A 19,045-nucleotide genomic window follows, 5' to 3' on the forward strand; every position below is an offset into this window, starting at 1 on the left:
CACACATTTCTGCTACTCACAATTTTGCGCTATTTAGCGTGGCATTCTGGAAGGAACGGACGTGAGGGAAGGTAGACTAAAGTCTGTTTCTAGGAGTCGCGCTCAAGTACCGTGAGTTTGTTAACGACGTCTCTTCTCTGACCTGCCCTTAACTAGTGTGATCGTGCCTAAAGTGCTTTTCCATCATTTCACCAAATCTTTCCAGATTGTTTTTTTAGGTTTCAGAGATGCTCCTATTTACCTGACATTTTCCTTGAAATAATTTTAATAACCCCCACTTTCGTGATACAATCATGATTACAGAGAACAGCTCAACAGAGGGAAAAATCATCCATGGACTAAGACACATCAAATACTAGTGTTATCTGTAGGGGGAGGGGAGGAGAAGCTAATAATTGCTCAGGCCTACAATTTCTGAGCAATCACAGTTATAAAAACATGTCCCGTCTTTTTTTTTCCCCTTCCTTTGCTGTAGTTTTTTTTTTTTTTTTTGCCTAAGAAGGGATTGCAGTCTTACAAAAATTTAAGTTTATCTATTTACTCCTTTTTTTAGTTCTACAAGTACAAATAAGAGCCAGAAAGTTTTTAAGTGGAAAGTCTCTATTTTTTCCCACAGTCCTCGATCTTATTAATATAATGGTTAAAATGATTTAACTCAAATTCTGATGTGCCCCAGACTAAAACAAGCCATTATCATTGAGTTGTAATCAGAGAAGTGATGGAAATTTTAAAGGGAGACAGGAGTCATCATGTTTGTAAATGGAGGGTAGAGACATTAACTTATATGGTCTTAATTCTAGTGGTTGATATTACAAAAACTTCTTAATTATACTGGTAATTGAAAAAATACTTGCCATCTGAGAATGCTTAAGCGGTTTTGGTCTCAGGCCTACAGTGAAAATCTCTGAGGCTGGGCTAAACACATTCTTATTGACCAAATGTGGGCAAATTTCATTCACGTGACTGTTCGGGGGCAGTGACGGTCGTGAGATACTCATTCTGAGTCTGTTCCTCGCTACTATGTGCCTTTCTTCTGGGTGGTCCAGGTGGCCAGCCACTCTCAGTGGCCTTCGAAGCGTGGTATTCCTTCGTACGCCTTGTCCCAACACTGAGACATCCCTCGCATAGGCTGCTTGCACAAGAAACATACAACCTACGTCACACGAGAATGATTTGGATAATCCATGTAAAAATGAGAAATGATCCAATTGCCATGTTTCTTTTGAAATTAGCATGAGCATGGCGGGTGGATAAAGGCTTACACCACAAGGCCAGCGAGCAACTATTCCATCAGGACTGTCTTTGAAGAGCCCTCCCCCCACACCCCCAAGAAGTACGTTTTTCTGCTCAATCGTGTTTCTTGCAGCCACTTCCTCTTTATTGTTGGTGGAGGTAAAAGGAGTCACGAGAACCCACAGGCTCCACTTTCCTTTCTTGGTAAAGAACGCTACTGCTCCTGAATTTCACAGCCAGGGACAAAACAGTCCTCTCTCACCTTGTGTGGAGCGACAGTGTTATAGTGAGAACCTGCCAGCCTTTCCTATTGACTTCGAGCAGCCTGGAAAGAGAGAAGCTGTCTGGGTATGTACGTGGTCGACCAGGCGGCTTTACTGACAAGGGTTCAAAGCGTGCTGGGAGACCCTGAAAGCACGATTCTCCCACAAGCCCCGTGGGCCCGCCCTCGAGCTCAGGTCTGGGCTACGGTCACTGTTCTCCATCCCCTGACAAAGGAATATGGCCTTCTCTCCTGTCTCTGGGAAGTAACGCTACCTTCGCAGAGATCTGGGTCTTACCTTTGAGCTACACTTGTACAACGGGTGACTGATAGAATCGACATAGTGGTGTCGCATGCAGCGCAGAGGGTCCGAGTCCATCATGAAGGAGCTGTCCGTTTTGCTGTCCGTATCTCCCATTAGCGCCAGCAGGGAGAGCATGGAGAAGGATGCAGCTAGCACATGAGTTCTCATTGTTGTAAGGAAAACTTCTGAGAAGGAACAGCAGAGGGAGGCAGAGGACTAGAAATCGGAAAAGCCTTTGCCTCCTAGGCTCCAGTTCCTTTCAAGCAAAGGGCAGGATCTGGCCGAAGCTTTCTGGTTGTCATTGTCCTTTGAAGGCCCGAGTTCTGTCTTACTCTTTCCACTTGCAATCCATCACCGCCATAGCTGCTGTGCAGCTGGAATGAAAACAGAAATTATTTTCGCCAGAAACATTTACCCGGAAAAACGAATGGAACCCAGGAGGTATCGAGTAGAATTTGTCCATGTCATTTTGAGGGAAGACTATTGGTTTCTGGAGTGCCGTTAGCAGAGGCCGGCATCCATTCTAACCCACTCCCTCCCCATCACTTATTTGTAACCATTTGGAGGTGGACACAATGGTTTAATGGAAGCACACGCTGGCTTTAATTGCCGGAGTCCATGTTTCGAGGAGCAAGAATAGGTTGAACTCATGGTAAAGAGGAGACATGTGGTTCTGGCCACAGCACGGCTGAATTGGGTGGTCTCACCCTCATCCCTGGCCGGTGGGGGTGGGAGGGTCTATTCAGTTTCTCAGCGATTTCTGGCATCACAGCTCTAGAGAGGAGGCAGGTCAGCGCTAATGAACACAGGCCACGTCCCACGGGAAAGAAGTACATTTTCCATTTCCTGGTGCATGCCCACCCACCCACCTAGTTTTCCACCAGGGCTCATCCTGCTCGAGGCTCATCCTGTTTTTGGTTTAAGCCCAGTGCCACCCAGCATCAGTGGCAAACGGCATCTGAAATACACATTATGCTAATTGGCCTCCAGTGTGGTTAAAGCAACACACGCGTATTCGCCAAAGAGTCACACATTCTGCAGAGCCTCGGTAGTCTGAGCGCGTGATATAATTTGAAAAAGGAAGTGGTCGTCAGAGCAAAGACTTCCCATTAAAATGGGATCGGGGTATATGGGTTTTCTTGAAATTTGCTTTGTTCTTTTAACCATATACTTCTTGGACAAAGCAGAGAGCTCCCCGTATCGCCTCACCAACCCTCCTAGGCATGGCCAACATGGGTGCTTTTTATCACACCAGAAGACAGTGTCAAAAATATTTTCAAACATTTAGGACAACTGGGGAGACCTGTCATGACATTCCAAACCAAAGGAACATGATCATTAAAACTTCAGAAAAACTTTCAAAGGTATTTCAGATAAGAGTTTGATTATTTTGTTCATTGTACAACATTTTTTTTTAACTTCTTACTCCTGGGCAGTCCAAATAAACAGGACAAATACTGATAAGATCAAGATTAGAAGTTCAAGTCCAGGGGCGCCCAGGTGACTCGGTCGATTAAGTGTCTGCCTTCGGCTCAGGTCATGATCCCGGGGTCCTGGTATAGAGCCCTGAGTCGGACTCCCTGATCAGTTGGAATCTGCTTGTCCCTTTCCCTCTGAGCACCTGCCCCTCGCCCCCCGTGCTCTCTAGAATAAGTAAAATCTTCAAAAAAAAAAAAAGTTCAAGTCCATATAAGTCAATTAGTTTGGCTCCAATAGAATGGCCCCAGACCCACTTAACCTCAGTTGGCTGTCTTTTGAGTGTGGCATGGGGGATCCCAGGCTGTAAAGGGTCTGTGGCAAAGGGCCGTTCCAGACAAGAGCGTCCCTGGCAATGGCAAAGTCTCAGCGTGTATGTGTCAGGGAAATCCTGTAAATTGCAGAAAGGGCAGGGACCAGTAATGAGGAGACCCACCTGGGCTCGAGCCCTGCCACTGAGTAACTAGGAGACTTTGCACAGGGCATTTAAACTGGTCTGGCCCCAGTTCCCTCATCTGTAGAATAGGAGAATTGGAAAAGGTGGCGTCTGTAGTCCCCTCTTGCTCTACAATGACACCACCTGATACTTACACAGTCACCGCCATCTCCATATGCCCAAGAGAATCCTGAAGTTAAGACCATATTTTCATACAGCTTTGCACCACTTTCCCTTCCGAGCATGCTAATTGCAACATCTCATTGAACTTGATCAAACCTGAGCTAAAGCTCCAAATTGGCAAGGGATGCCAAAGAGCATTTTTTTGTTTTCTTTTCAGCTGCACATCACACTGAAACTCACCAAGATTTCAATTCAAAGAGCCAGAGCTTTCTTGGATTCAATGTTCAGAGGCTGCAATACCACTGACCATTTCCTGAGTTTCAATATGACTATATTATCCCAAGTGGTTATCCGACTCTTTGAAGCCTTAATTAGTCTCAGAAAAGGGATTTATTAGATTTCTTCTTTCACCACTCCAGTCTATCGATATTTCCCCCAGGAGTCAATGGCAAAGGGATGAAGGGAAAAGTAGACATTCCAATCCTGGCCCTCCCTTCCCACTGCCAGCAACTTCTCTTCAGAGCCATGGCCGGGAGGTATGGTTAAATGAAAGAAGCAAATGAAAGAAAAACATATAGCTTGATGGCAAAAACAAGCAACAACAGTCAATAACAAGACCGTGTATATGTGAATGCTTAGACCCAGCTAGTCCATTTCTGAGAATTATCCTATATGTGGGATCACACAAGCCTGTGTTTATTCATTTCAGCATTGGTGGTCACAGCATAAAATTGGAACCTGCACAAAATATCCATCACTACGGGACTGGTTGGATCTATTATAGAACATTCAGACACTGGAATACTATGGAACTATATAAAGAAGAATGCAGAAACTCTACCGATTTGTGTTAAACCAGGGAAGGATAAGAATACATATTTGTGTTCATTTGTATTTACACGGAGAAGCTCCGGAAGGATATTCGAGAGGCTATACAACTAGTTATGGACAAATATGGGAGAAGGACTTTTCACTGTATGTATACATTTTTATTCGTAAATTTCTGGACTTGTGAATGTATTCTCTATCCAAAACTTCATTTTAAAAAAAATTATACTTTCTCTTTTCAAAACTTCGCTTAAGAATAGTAATTAAGTTAATGGATGTTGAATGTTTGTGCTGGTTTGAGTCTTTCAGCAGTACTATAGTTTTATTTCTTATAAATATCGGAAGACATGCTCGTCTCTTTATTCAAATAGTCTTCCTGGTGGATCAATTAATTCTTAAGCACTACTGCCACCTAGTAGCGACATCCTGAATTGCAAGCACAGTTGAATTCCGCGCCTCCCCCCCCCGCCCCCGGAAAAGGTGAATAAAACTTTTGCAGGCAAATATTGTGAAGCGTATAATGATAAAGAGACAGTTAATGTCACACAAAATCTAACTTTATTATCTGATTTTTCTCTTTCAAGATGATAAGCTGAACCCAGAAGTAGTAATAAACAAAGTATAAAAGAATGACAGAGAAAATGTTGCTCGACTGCTAATAAGAAATACACTGTTCAGGTCGACACAGTCACAAAGCGTGGTACTTTTTGTTCAGTTTTTATATTAAACCCTGAAATAAGAACTCAAGCAACAATCCAAATAGGCCACAGAACTCACAGAACTCTCAAAACCTAAAGGTAAGACTCTTGCCACTTAACATTGGGATTTTCACCCGAAGTGTGCAAACTGAATGAAGAAAGAAGCATAACGCTCAGGAAACAAGTGGCGTGAAGTCAGGCTGTGTGAACATGGTGTTGGTGGGCTGTGCCCGGATGAGAAGTGCGCGGTGCCGAGGGAAACCGTCACAAAGAGTAGCATCGAAATGAAGGAAATTCACATCACTTGAGATCCCTGATTTCTGGCAGCGCAGGGGTACCGACGCCTGTCTTGCCGGAGCTTCACTCATGTTCCTCAAAATTCAATTCGTTCCCATTTGCTTTCATTTTTTTTTTTAAAGCCTAAAATCAAGCGCTGCCCATCAAGACTTGGAACCTCGGCCCAGCCGGCCCGAGATGGATTGACTGAGAAAGCCGCTCGCTTGCTGTGCTTGGTGGCTCGGGGGCGGCTCCGTGCCCTGGGTACAGGCTCTGAGACACGGACTTGGCGGCTGTACAGAGCCCACATGCTCCCAGCTCCAACGTGGAGCCTCTGCCGGCAGGAGAGGCACGTAGGCCGGCGTGCCCGACTTTGGAGCGACCCTCCAAACGATACCAGTGGAAAAGAACAACTGGTGCCCAGATTTCCCCACCTGTCATCCTCAGGGAAATGATATAGCAGAGCTTACCGCGGCCCAGCCTCCTGGGTGAGAGATGGTGTTGCGTCCACACAGCAGCTCGCTCTTGGGCTGACCTTCTGCCTGGCAGAGGCTCGAGTGCTGGTTTCACGCAAGTTATTCTAGCAACAGGCTAAGACAATGGCATGTGCCCAGAATGGCCTTATTCTTGCGCTACTTGCCAGGCAAGGGAGGGCGGTCCTTCGGTACCCGTATTCCCACCCTGGGCTGTTTTCAGTACTAATATAAGCAAGCAATGCCTCCTGTGGCTTCTTTCTACAAATATTTATTTAATATATATTCATTAAGCACTTACTACGTGTCTCCTTTTGCTCTAGCAGATAACAGTAATGGGCAGGGGAAAAAAAAAATAGGTCCTGTTCCAGCTCCTTCTTCCAGCTCACTGCGTCTACAAGCGAAGAGTCTGGGACTGTTGTTTCCTGGGTGATTTTTTGGAGCCAAGGTTAAACTCCCTTAACATCTAATTCATATCCCACACGCACTGCATCGTTTCTAAGAAGATCGAGTTAAGCAGATAAAATATCATGACTCTGGAATGGCGTCAGCGTCACAGACAGAGTGATTTGATATTTACTCTCGTTTAAGACAATCACATCAGGCATGAGTCAGGTAAAGATGGCAGAACAGAGAGACCCTCTCCAAGGAATTGGCAAAAAGAAAAAAAAAAGATTGAAGCGTGGAAGAAAGCTTGCCACTTGATAACGCTTCAGACGAGGCTTAGGAAAGAAAGAATTCTAGGTCTAATCAGAGAGTGTGAAGTGCTAAGTAGCCCCTTTTCAGGAACTCCAAGAATTCCGGTTGGATCTAGTCAACTAGATGCCTTGGAGAATAAGTCAGATGCCTCTTCCCAAGGCACTTAATTTATAAACTGTAAACAGCATGTTGGATTTTATAAAGCATCCCATGCGCTCAATGAATGGGTTTTGATATTATTTCTCTCTGGCGGCACATCAGTAGCCGCTCAGTAGCCGAGCCTGGGCTGACCCGGAGGCAGCCGTACCAAGGCTGGGCAACCACAAGGTCACTGGGGAGGCTACAGCTCCTGCCCCCTGTCAGCTCGCGGTGTCCATTCTCCAATCAGAGGTGGTGGCGCGTGTGAGGCCATGTCTGCCCCCACAAGGCCACCTTGGCAGAGAGAGGTGGACATCTTTGCAATTCACCAGCAGTCCTCCAGTCTGGGCCAGGACTCTGTGCTCCCCCCAACCTGCATTACTAGCCAAGCATGGCCAAACTCAGCAGTGGTGGTGATGGAGGAAGAGGAGCAATGGGGGAAGGAAGAGGGCAGGAGAAATATAGCCTGGAAGAGAAGCAATAAGTCACAGCCCCAGAGTAAATAACGGTGCAAAAAAGAACTGGAAACAGAAGTAATTTCTGAGAATGAGCCCACCATCAAGGGGCCCCTCCTTTGTGCGTGTCCTTGGATTAAATAGTTTTACTGTCTCGGGAGGAACTGGAGTGGGAGGACTTGACCTTGAGACTCAACTGAAACTTTAAATCCTGATTTTCGGGACATCCAGAGGAACCTCTCATTGTTATCCAAACTCCCATTTACCTACAGCTTGGACCTCTTCTTCCCCAAACGCATGTCCAGCCCGTGCTAAGTGTCGTGTGTCCCGGTGTTTCATACTCATTGGTCAGAAATATTAGATGATGATTCCACTGCATTCTGAAACCCGAAGACCATCTTCCTGCTCTAACTGGAAGGATGGCTGAGCTGAGGAGCCTCAAGCTCGGAGCCCTACCCTTCCCATCATTGGCTGTGCTATCTTGAGCAAGTTCCTTGCCTTCTCTGGGACTCTGTTTTCCCCATTTACAAAATGAATGGATTGGTCCAGACGCTTGTGTGGTTGTCTCCATTTCTAACAGTCTCTAACTCTATCCTACCTTCTCAGAGGACGGCACCTGCTTTGGGGGTTCATTTTCCCCAAAGCAGTACTGCAGAAAGGGTTCCTTTCTTACTCAGGAAGTTAATGACTGCAGAAAAGTCCAAACAAGGCATAATGTGATGCCTGAAGCAAAACTGAAGGTCAAGTCATAACAATTTGTCCTTTTGATGAGGCCATATTGGTGGCCTGAAATAAAAAGGGCCCTTAATCACCAATTGACTCCGTGCCTGAATGTACCAAATATAGTTATAAATTAAGAATATGCTGTTGATAATAAGAAGCGGCTGGCGAGGGTATTTACCCAGCCCCCATGTCTCTTAAAGCTGTCTTAAAATTTGTAGTGTTTCTTTCCAGTCTTCACCAAATGGGAAGAGGACAAAGGCTAGTAGTGAGCAGTCCTGATAGAAGTACTTCTTTCCTTTGATGAGGGCGATATCAGCTGAATCCAACCCTCTTGCATCTTCCCTATGAGTGACCCTATTTCTAAACCGAGCTTGAGCCACAGATCCTCATCCCCTGGTGGGACCATCTGTGACACCCTGGTTCAGGATAAAAGAGGTTAGGAGAGTTGTGTCCTATGCAGATGCAGAGTGGATAAGGTCCTAGCGGTCAAGAGCAAGGCACTCCGATTGGTCAAACATCTACAGAACCTTTGTGGGAGGGGAGGTACATTCCTGAAGCCCCCAGGTGGGGACTTGGGTCTAAAAGATTTGCCTGTTGCTTATGGCTCTTGGCTCCAGGGCTGGGCTTCTGTGGGCTCCTATAGGTTCTATGGAAAGACTCTGAGTTCTTAATTGTCGGCATAACTGACTTTTAGAGTACAGAACCTTGCATACATTGGAAGCAGTGAAGTCTGATTACCCGTGTGCCGAAAAGCACGATACGGTTGAAGTCTTTTCCTCTGGGGGTTTGGATTATTTCTGTAAATCTACCACTCCACTAGGAGCTGTGACTGATACGGTGACGAGCTGTCAGAAAATGCTTAGGGGTGGTCTTTCTGCAGAGCCACAAATCAACGACAGCCCTAAACAGGGAGTCCCTTTCCATCCTTCCATCAACGGGGAAGAAAACAGGGAGAGGGGAAGCCATAAAAGAAGTAACAGAGAAGAAGGTAGAAGGACTTGTTTATGTGCAAAATCTGCCACGTCCTTCCACTGAATTCAAATAGCCCAATTTCAGAAAGGGAAGTTTCCCCTCATTTCACCCACTCCTTCCCAGGAAGGGGATTTCACATCAAGGGTGAGACACACTTCTACCATTTACCTTTGGAAAGGAAGCAGGAGAGATCGGTGATACCCACTCAGCCCAGGGACTCAGCGCCACCAAAGCATGAATGTGTGCTCTCCCTGTGGAAAAGAAAAGGTGGCCAGGTGTTCTGGGGACCCTGGTGCTGAAGCAATTTGATACTCGCTCCGCCACTGGACTGCTGGCTCTGGTATGGCCTTAGGAGAAGAGAGGTGACCAATGTCAGCTCAGGGTACAGGCTTCCTCTTACCCTGGAGCCAAATGAGTATGTTGGCTTTTCTTCAAAGTGTCCAGCAAAGTGTTTCCAAAGCTGCATTTGCATATACTCAGCCGCAACAGAGTTTTGGAATGGTGGCTAGTGATCTCACCTAACAGCTGTAGCGCCCTTAGTTAGAAATGGGGCATAAACAATGGGACCAACTCAGCTTCCATTCAATTTGTCTTTTCTGCCCAACGGTGGGAGCTGAATACTGAATTCAATCCCATTGCAATCCAGAATACTTGTGGGTGCAGACTTATGTCAAAGGGGCACAGTTAAAATAAAACCATGTAGAAATACGTTTTTTTATACTGCTCGTAATTCTGAACATACTGGGTTGTTGGTCTCCTTTTTGCTTCGCTTAAACTCCACACACTATCGCTACCCTGTTGGATTGTTGGTTCTCCTTTAAACAAGTCCGTTCTGCTGCCTTTGGACTTCAAACCTCAAAAGAAAAATTTAAATCCTGAAAAGGAGTAATTTCCCATCGTTTGGAGGAAACATCACAGAAATGTATCAAGTCCTAAAATATCGCCTCGTGTTTAAAAAAGAAATTGGACTTCGATTCTTCACGTCCATTTTAGGCGTGTATATGCCTACATTTGACTTGGAGCTGAGGATGGGGGATGTTTTTTCCCCTGGAGGAGTTGACCTCCTTTTTGAACGGCAAGTTAAGAAGGACACTTTGGAGTTCAAACGCTTCTCCCTGGGAGGGAGCAGGTGAAATGAAGGGAAGCTTTCCTTTCTGAAAGTGGGCTATTTGAAAATCTGTGGGATCATCAAAAATAGCCCTTCCTCCTTCTCTTTTGTCATTTCTCTCGTGACCTGCTCTCCCTCCCTATCTGTATTCCCTATCAATGGCAGGATGGAAGGGTACTCCCTGTTTAGGGCTATTGTTGGTTTGCGACACTGCAGAAAGGTCACCCCTGAGCCTTTTCTGAGAGCTCATCAACTTTCTTGAATGCATTAACCTGTTGCCCTTTCATTTTTAAAGAATATTGCAATTGGTTGGACCACAGCTTCAAAGGAGAAGTTGGGATTGAGCCAGGCCTTGGAAGAGAGAAAACTGTCCGAAAAATTCTTAGCTTTTGGCAGAAAAAAAAAAAAAACACAAAAAACCCCAAAAACCCAAAAGAAAAATACATCGACGGCAAATCTTAGAGAACCAAGATTAAAGCTCCGAGTCAACGTTTAAGTGCAGATTTTGACATGAGGGCGAAAAGGACCCAAATTGGATGAATTCCTGATTATAAGCACTGGGGATATATTGTCGACTGAAGTTACCCATTCTTTGAATTTTCTGAGTCAGCACTCTTTCGAACAAGAAAGTAGTTGTTCCAGACCGTAACCCCATCCAGGGTGTTACTTTCGGACTGTTGAGAATGGGTCTAAGGGGGTGTGGCTCTCCGCCATGCAGGCTCAGCCATCAGACTCTGAGACCCTCCGATAGAGGGGACCGCAAGCACGCACGGCCGCAAGCACGCTCTAGCCAGACCACACAGGAAGAAAGCTCTGCAGATGTGAGGGCAGCTGGCGGCGAGAGAACGCCGTGGGCACCAGCTCCCTCAACAACTCGAGTGTGCGGGTGTGTGAATGTGCCAGCGCGCCCTTCTATACCCGCCTCGCCCCGCCCGCTGCACGCACAAGGGGATTGCGGAGGGAGTGCCCACCCTTTGCATTCTGCGGCAATCACACAACAAAAGTTGGTGGTCGCTGATCCGATGGGTGAGGAGTGGGTACTCCCGGCTGGACCGGTGCCACTGGCAGGGGCAGACAGGAAAATAAGAATGCTCTTAATGTCCTCCCAAAGAAAACCTTCGATGGACAAAAAAGTGGTTGTATTTTTACCCTCTCCCTTCGTGCTGCCAGGCGGCTTTAAATAGATCCTCTAGCCTAGGGACTTGTATGGAATAATTCATATTAAAACCCAAGAAGTGGCAGAGGAGGGGAGATGGTTCTTTCTTCCCTTTCTTTCCTTTCTCCAACCCCCCCCACCCCGCCGCCTTGTCAAGCGAACAGGAAAAGACTCATTTTAATTCAGCTGTGTTAAATTTCTCCTTCTGGGTCTTTTCATGAACTTTAGCTAATTCGGAAAAGACGACGAAAAGCCCCAGGAAAAGAAAATAGGAAGCTGCATTGTAGATTGCTCTTTGATACCTTTTGGTCCCAAGGACATGAGCGACATCGTTTAAGGATGCTGCACAGAGGGGGTGACACGAGGCTCTTAAATGGGAATGTCTAATTGAGAAGTCCAGGGCCTTCCATTTGCAACTCCTAAACCAATCGGCTGTTCTGCTGTTGAGAGAAAGAAAAAAAGGGAAGAAAAAGTCCTCCCCAGCTCCCCGGCCCCATGCATTTTTAGTTGGGCTTTGACTAAGATCCGTTTCTCCCCACTCTCTGTCCCCAGACGGGTTTCCAAAAGACGTTCAGGCCCCGGCTAGCCAAATTAAAAACCCTGTCTGTCCTTCTTTTTCCTTGGGAAGGGAAGGATGTGGGAAGAACGGAGAAAGGGGGCGGAGCAGGGCCTGAGGATCCAGGGAGCTTTGTTGCAAGCCACTTGTCTCTCCCCCTGAACCAGAGAATAACCACATTTCTCTTAATGTAGGCCGAAGGGCATCCAGGCGTTCCCAGAGCTCCGCTACCCCCAGCCCTGCGCCGGAGATGTGCGGGTCACTGTGATGGTATGCTCTCGTCCCTGCCAACCCGGGTCACCCCAGCCCTGCCCTGAAGGGCAGCCGAGCCATGTGGCCGCTCCGCTCCGCGGGTTCAGGCTCAGGGCTCCAGAAAGCCCCCCAATCCGCTCGGCCCGGCAGAGCGGCTGCCAAGAATGACATCCTGAGAATACTATGAAGATGGGGAGACCTCATGGGCCGCTGTCCCCGGATGGAGCGGGACCCAGGCTGTCTGGAAAACAGGCAGAGCAAAGAGCGAGCTCACAATGGAAGGAGCTCAAGCGCAGGGGAAAGGGGGCGGGGTGGGAGTGGTGGAGAGCAAAAGAAAATAAAAGCCACATGCCACCCAGGAAGATTCCAGGGCGGGCGGGAAGGAGGTGGCAGAGGAAGGACTTGCAGGGAGCAAGTACCCAGACATGGCACTGCCAGTCTCGCTAGATTCTTTTCTGAATTAGATTATGCGAAAGAAAGCGGGGAAATATATAGCCTGCCAGCTGTTCAAAGGCTTACAACCTTGCTTTTATTGTCCGGGTAAGTTGGTGAGGTGGGGCATCAGAGGAATTCCAAACATACCATCCCAGAGAAATTTTAATATGTTCCCCAGTGTCATACACGAAGAGGAAATGACAGCTGATCACAGCCAGAGCAGGCCACAGCAATCTGGGCCCTGGAGCTCACCCACCCTCACTTGGCCCAGCTACCCGCCTCTGCTCAAGCACTTCTGTCCTTCCACCTGCCTCCCCATCCCTTCTGCCCCTACTGGCCCTGCCGGGTTGGTTGGGGGGACGGGTTGGGACTGGACAAAGTAGCAGGAGCTGATGTTCATGGGAAGAGGTGAGGTCGGCCTTCAAGGCCGCTGGCCAAGAAGCTGAGGCTGGCTAGGGTGAGTCAGGCACCCCAGGGAGTCAGAGGCATTTTAATCCAACCACGGGGGATTATCTGCTGATAAGGACCGAATCAAGGACTCTGGTGATGCTGTCTTCAGGGGTTGTTGTCCACCCCCCCCCCCCCCCNNCCCCCCCCCCCCCCCCCCGTAACCTACCCAAGCCAGAAAACACAAGACTGCATTATTTGAAAGCAACATTGTGTGTGGCTCTGAGGGGGACCTGGGTTTGGGGAATGACTTCCGTCGACTTCTTCCCAGGGGCCCCTTGAATTTAGGCCAGACCCAGAGGTCACTGGTTTGGATCCTGGGGGGCGGTTCAAATAAATGGTGGGAGCCAGTGATAGTGTCTTGCTCTGTGCATGTTTCTAATTCAGTGATTCATCGAGTGGCCCTGATGTCAGCTGCTGAGTAGGTGACTCACAGCCATCCCTGATAGAGACAGCACGTGGTCCTTTCCAAAGCGTACTCAAGGGAACAGAGGAAGGATAAACTGCCCTTTTTCCAGGCTTCCTCTACCCAGGCGGGAAAGATCCGGGCCGCGTTAGCTGTGAGTGACTCGTACCCAAGATCCGGTGATAAAGGCCTCAGGGGAACCCCTTCGTCATAAATGGAAAGAAAACCCATTGATAAGCGACCATCACTGCAAGTCGATCGGGCTATCAACAGATATTTGAAATGGTCCTTTGTAACAAGGAAGTCATTGACCCGTTTAGCCATCAGCAAAGTCTATTTCAGTCCCCAAACCTGACTCGAGATAGCATACAGATTGAGAATTAGACCACGGGACACTGCCTGGGTCACCTTTACATCCAGCAGGACTCGAACTAGCATCATTTCTTAAAAGGACGATGGAATGCATAATTAACCAATAAGAATAATAGCGCTTGAACTGTGAGTCCTGAACATACAGTAAAAACCGCCGGCCTCCATCGGTGGCTAGGATTCCGAGAAACTCACATTTTTTAAGGGCCCAGGAAAATAAACGAGTTGGAAATTGTTAAATGTATTGAAAAATGATTTATTTTCCCCTTGACGGTGTCACCAGAACTCGAATTAAGATTGAAAACTCCACAGGCATATTTCCATCTGTGGGTGTCAGCTGCTTGCTACACAGTCGGTCAAGAAGGCCTGCGCCAGTCCTCCCTTTGCTTGAACCAAATGTATCTTAAAGCAAATGATGCAAAATTTGGCATTTGGTGTTCAGACACTCTCCTATAATGGTCTGAGTAACAGTACCAGAGTATTGTTTTGACTCAACCAACTGCTTTGTTAACAGCAGGAGTTTTTAAAGAAAAAGAAAATCACTGCAAAATTGCATAGCAATAGAATCCATAGTATCTTTTCAAGCTTTCTCAAACCGTGAATATCCCCGGGGTGTAAATTAACTCTTTCAAAAGCTGGATTTTCACTCAACAATGGCCATTAGGAGAGTTTTTAGAGGCGATCAGGAAAGTTCCCCCATAAACCACGTTCCCACTCCACAGTGAAATCTGGTCAAGAAGACCCTCAAGTTTACTTTCGGAAGCCAGACTGGTGAGAAGAAAATGGGCAGATATTTGCATTTGGTCGAAAGGCATCCTTGAGAAGCATTCTGCAGGGCCCCCCTCCCCCCCCCATACTTGGTTGACACCCACAGCCCACACTGCCTTTTAGGCGTCTTACGTTTTCAAACGCACCGGGGATTTAATGTTCTGTGTTGGAGCAGTTTGCTGATGCCAGCTCCTTGTCATTAAAATACACCAGTGTTAGAAATGAAGAGACATTTTGCAGCATCCGCATCTGTTATCAATGCCAGCTACAAAGGACAGAGAGTGGGACTCCCATCCTGCCAAAGAGCTTCCTTTCCTGCACCTGAATCTCAGTGGAGGAGGGAGCCTACTCGTCCTCGCAGGTTTATTGGGGGCTCGTGAATTACAATGAGCCTCAGTTATAGGGCGTTCTGAGTCATTAACATTCTGTACACAAACTTCCCGTCCCCCAAGAAAGAGTTATGCCCAGGCCTCCTACAGCCCAATTGTTCATTTAAAGAGAGAACTTGTATTCACCAGCTTGAAAGAACCCCCCACCCCGGAATATTCCTCAGGTGTTTGTAAGGAGTCATTCCTACAGGTCCCGGTCCCTGCGCCGGTGGGAGCATCCTTTCTCGGTCACCGCTTGGACAGTGAAGCATCCGCGGAGCTGCGGGGACAAGCTGACTTCTAAAAATAACCCTTTGCAATAAGGCCAAGGCAAACAGCATGCATTTCCTCGGACTTTTTGCCCAATCAAAATCCTATAGTAAACCCATCCTCCTCTCTCCCCAGTGCTCCTGACTGCGTCTATGGAAGCGAAGTCCTTGCACGTTGAGAGGAGAGTGCAAAGGAACAGGGCTCCTGCAAAGCGTGACACAGAAAGCTAGAAATAAATGTTGCCTATTGTTTGAAGTCATTCTAAGCAGTCCGGCGGAGCCCTGGCAGGAGATCAGCAGCGTACAGAAGTAGTAATAAAAGTAAACAGAGCGCATTTAAACTCGCAGGCTTGCCCGCGTTCATAGTGCCCCCATTGTAACAGGGATGAGGGCGGTGGGGAAGATACTGGGGCTTCAGGAATCCATGTCGTCCAATGCTGCTTCCCAGTCTCCTTTCACCGGGTCAAATATAAGAACCATTACAAAGTTACATCGAACTACGCAGAGAGTTTGAAAATAAAATCCCTTTCGGTCAAACCCGAAGGGATTTTCCAGCCTCTCGGTGAGGCTCCCCTGCTCTGTCACAGACTTCAAAGACCCGTTCATTTCAAAAAAAACAAAAAAACAAAAAAACCCCACAATGTTAGCATGCTACCGATTAATGCAAATTCAATTAATGCAAATTTAAGTGGTATTTAAAGGTTGTCTCTTTGTCTGAGAGGAGGATGAAATGCTCGGTTTGGAAAGAAGTAATTTCCTAGGCAAGCCGTCAGCCCTTGTTTTCCTGCTTACCTTGGGGGAAACGCAGGGCTCCTTTCTTCTCAGACTTTTCTGAGAGCTAGAAAGAGGTCCTGTTACTTCCAAATGCTTTTGTTCTTCTGTCCCTCTGTCACATGGCTTGCCTTTTATATTTGCAACACACAAAAGTTAGGACTGTTGTTTAAGCGACACAGGGAGAGAGAGAGAGAGAGGGAGAGGGAGAGAGAGAGAGAGAATGTCAAATGGAAAAGTGCCATTGCAGTCATATATCAATCAGGCGTGCGGCCGCAGCAGCGCTCTAGCAAATGGGAATGCCACGGAAATGTGAGGCGCTCCTTATCGGGGACTCAGCCACTGCCCACCGCTCGGCTGCCTTCCACGGAGCATCTTGTGATGGGAACAACATAGAGGAAAAGGGCAAGGGGGAGGAAGTTTCTTTCTTTCTTTCTTTCTTTCTTTCTTTCTTTCTTTCTTTCTTTCTTTCTTTTGTGGGAAATAATAAGAGGCTAGATGAATATTCTGGGTTTAATTCTCTGGCAAGCATGCCATCGAGATGGGCAGTCGGTGGTGAGGACACATAGTTTCGGGAATACGGAGACAGTGACATTCTGTTTCACGATTCGATTCAGCAGCTGCCTGAGATGAAGTTGAAATGCTAGGGAAGGGGGAGAAAGACGGGAATCAGAAGGACTTCGCAGGCGATCCGGGCTGAGGCAAGTGCAAAACCCTGCCCTGTTTTATCACGACCTGTGTGGGTGGCAAGAGCTTTTTTTCTGAGTTGTTCATCCATTTAAGTGATTTTTAGCAGCGTATACTCGGTGAAATCCACAATGGCACTTTGATAAGCGCCTTCCCCTGCATCATTTGGAATGAAACTCATAGGATTTAGAAACAATGGGAAAGAGTAGTCTTGATTCCTTGGAATAGACGAGTGTGAAACTAACAGGTAAGGCCAACCCACGGCCAAACAGCTCCTTTGGCAGAAAAGTGGCAAAGGTCACTGTGGGGAAGGGGGGTGGGGAGTGGTGGGGGCTAAGTACTCAGGCTAGCTGGATAATACCCTTACGAGCTGTGAAAATACAAAGGGAAATATTTCCTTTAAGAGCTGAAAATTGAGGCAGAAAACCGTCAAGCAATTTTAGTGGACGACACAAAGAACCACTGAACCATATATAAATTACTTTATGTCAGATGGACCCAGCCCCAGAATAACTTTTTTTTAAAATTAACACTGGTGAAGAATTAAAATGAGAATATTAAAAAAACAAAAACAAAAACAACAACAAACGCATTTCACGGAAGAGTAAATATATCCTAAAACCGAAGAAGTTTATCTCGGGAGCTCCATATAATTGTTGATCCCGGAACTGTCATGTTCTGCTGTACCAAATCATGTATTATTCATTAATAAATTGATCATCACATCATTACTTTGCCACCGAACTTTTACTTCAAACAGCCACTGATGTATACAAGAGGGGTCTTCCAATTTTCGGTTTGACCTCCACCTTTTCAGAAGAAGCCTTTTCTTTTGCTCTGCCAGCAAAACCCTGCCTACCTGGGACCAGCCAGTTCCAAACAGAATCCACCTACAAGGATAAAGGATACAGGACAAGTTGAAAGCCTCGCAAGAAAACCTGGCACGAGGCCGATGATGATATTGGCTGAATGTCTTAAAAGCAGAAGATCAAACAGCAAATGGAAATTGGGCCTTGAAATGGAAATAATCTGAAAGGGGAAATGACTTGTAGCTAAGAGCCATGGAAACAGTCATGAACACATTTTCTGGCTCAATTCTGCAGGTTAGATTGGGAGGCAGGATAAACTCCTCGGCCACCAACATTTTCAAATATCAGAGCCCGATGCCCATTCCCCTCTTCAACTCCCTTAATAAATAATTTGTGGCTTTCCCAGCATAGGTTCTCCTCTCCACCCTACGATCCCTTGCCTTTGGGTTCTCAGAGCCATTCTGTCTGTTCTGCAGTAACATGAAGAGGTACGGTTCTTCCTGGTTGCAATTTTCCAGCCTTCTACCATCTGCCCTTCCGCGAGAGCGCAGCAGAAAGTGTAAAGATTGCAAACACATTGACTGCTTGGCCACGGGAGACAGGCTCTCTCCCAGATGGAGCCCCACTGCTTCCTCCTACCGTTATTCTGTCAGGGGTGGCGAAGAATGCCATCTGCTGCCCCTTTCAAGAGAAAGCCTTTGCCTCCGCCCATCGGGGAGGCAACAGACCCATTTCTGAGCCTACCAATAGGTATCTGGCAACAGAAACCTTTTTCATCCCCTTATCATGCCTTGCAGAACGGCCACTGCGTAGAGAAGGAGATGTCTATCAGCCGGATGGGGAATCTTTCAAGGGATCACTTCTGAGCCTTTCGTTTTGGGTACTGCTTTTGGGGTGTCTCTCTCTTTCTTGGTAGCTCTAGGGGCTATTTCCGGGCAGTCGCGCAGCATCCAAACACCCATGAAGGGATGGAGAATCCCAAGACGGGTCCTGCTTCCTCCCTATGGAACCTGAAGGAAGTACTTATGTCCTCCCTCCTCTTGGTGCAGCTGGAGAGCCAGGTGCCACCAAGCCTGGCTCACCCTCTGTGCCACCCAGGAGTGGCCAAGGCATGCAGGTGTGCAAAGCTCATCCTCTCTGGTTGCACGGGAATGGAGAGCCCAGAGGACACAACAGCCGACGTCGGGGCCATCAGAGCCCAGATACGTGATGGATGATGCTTGTCCTAGGGGACACAGGGTCCAAGGAGGCATCCTCAGCGCTCTGCTCTTTGGGGTTACATCCGTATTCACCATTTTATGAGCCTGGAGCTCCAGCTTTCCCAATGATCCTGTGAACTGCCCCCCATCACCATACCCACCAAGATCCTGCCAATCAATTCCTTTCTGCTTCCCTTAGCTAGAGACAGTTTTTGAGGCTGGCAACCAGGAGTCCTGACCTGGATGTTACATTTTCCAAATTTAGGTCAACCAACCTCATTAGCATACAAATGGAAATGCAGCCTTTACTTGGTCCTAGCTACTTTCCCCACATACACACATAGTTTCA

General features: G+C 47.1%; 1 protein-coding gene across 4 annotated transcripts in view; it reads right to left on the reverse strand.

Moving 5' to 3' along the window:
* Positions 1–19,045, reverse strand: part of NDP (norrin cystine knot growth factor NDP) — a 79,727-nt gene that overhangs the window by 8,924 nt on the left and 51,758 nt on the right. For 3 of the 4 annotated variants that reach the window (XM_019808937.2, XM_034649556.1, XM_019808938.2), the window contains 2 exons: positions 16,023–16,163; positions 1,794–2,173 (listed from right to left, as the gene is read on the reverse strand). In XM_019808937.2, coding sequence (XP_019664496.1) covers positions 1,794–1,967 — 174 coding nt within the window. In that variant the 5' untranslated portion in view covers positions 1,968–2,173; positions 16,023–16,163. The remainder of the gene's footprint in view (positions 1–1,793; positions 2,174–16,022; positions 16,164–19,045) is intronic. The other variant, XM_034649558.1, reaches the window with a different exon arrangement.

The sequence above is a fragment of the Ailuropoda melanoleuca genome, chromosome X, assembly GCF_002007445.2.
Source record: "Ailuropoda melanoleuca isolate Jingjing chromosome X, ASM200744v2, whole genome shotgun sequence".
Taxonomy (NCBI): Eukaryota; Metazoa; Chordata; class Mammalia; order Carnivora; family Ursidae; genus Ailuropoda; species Ailuropoda melanoleuca.